The sequence below is a fragment of the Apaloderma vittatum genome, unplaced genomic scaffold (assembly GCF_000703405.1).
Source record: "Apaloderma vittatum isolate BGI_N311 unplaced genomic scaffold, ASM70340v1 scaffold29730, whole genome shotgun sequence".
Classification (NCBI taxonomy): Eukaryota; Metazoa; Chordata; class Aves; order Trogoniformes; family Trogonidae; genus Apaloderma; species Apaloderma vittatum.
Genome location: NW_009694447.1, coordinates 1 through 326, shown reverse-complemented (window position 1 = coordinate 326; position 326 = coordinate 1). Strand labels below are relative to the sequence as shown.

The following is a 326-nucleotide window of genomic DNA, read 5'->3' as shown; positions in this document are numbered from 1 at the left end:
CCTTTGTCTGCCCCGGACGGAGGGCCTGCCGCAGGAGCTACCAGCCTCTGCTGGCAGGCTGTTAACTCTGAAACCTAACGATGGCTCACTCGCGCTAGCCCTGAGGGCTGCTGTCAGTCGGAGCGGGCGCGAAGTGCTGACCCGGCGCTAGGGCAGCGTGAGAGCTTGCAGGAGCCACTGCTGGTACCACCAGGGTGACAGGGGCCGGGGCGGCTGGCGGAGGGGGTGGTCGGGGCACGCTCCCTCACAGTGTCTTCTTTGTCCCCGCAGCTTCGTGGCGCGGCAGGGCGGCTTTCAGGTCTGTCCCTCTTTCGTCGGCCACGGCA

General features: G+C 67.5%; 1 protein-coding gene across 1 annotated transcript in view; it reads left to right on the top strand.

Annotated features, from left to right (window-relative positions):
- The window catches only part of METAP1D (methionyl aminopeptidase type 1D (mitochondrial)), a gene marked incomplete at its 3' end in the record, with an annotated part of 24,536 nt that extends 24,214 nt beyond the window's left edge, over positions 1-322 (top strand). The window contains exon 7 of the mRNA XM_009867678.1: positions 271-322. Coding sequence (XP_009865980.1) covers positions 271-322 — 52 coding nt within the window. The remainder of the gene's footprint in view (positions 1-270) is intronic.
- Between the last annotated feature and the right edge of the window lie 4 nt (positions 323-326).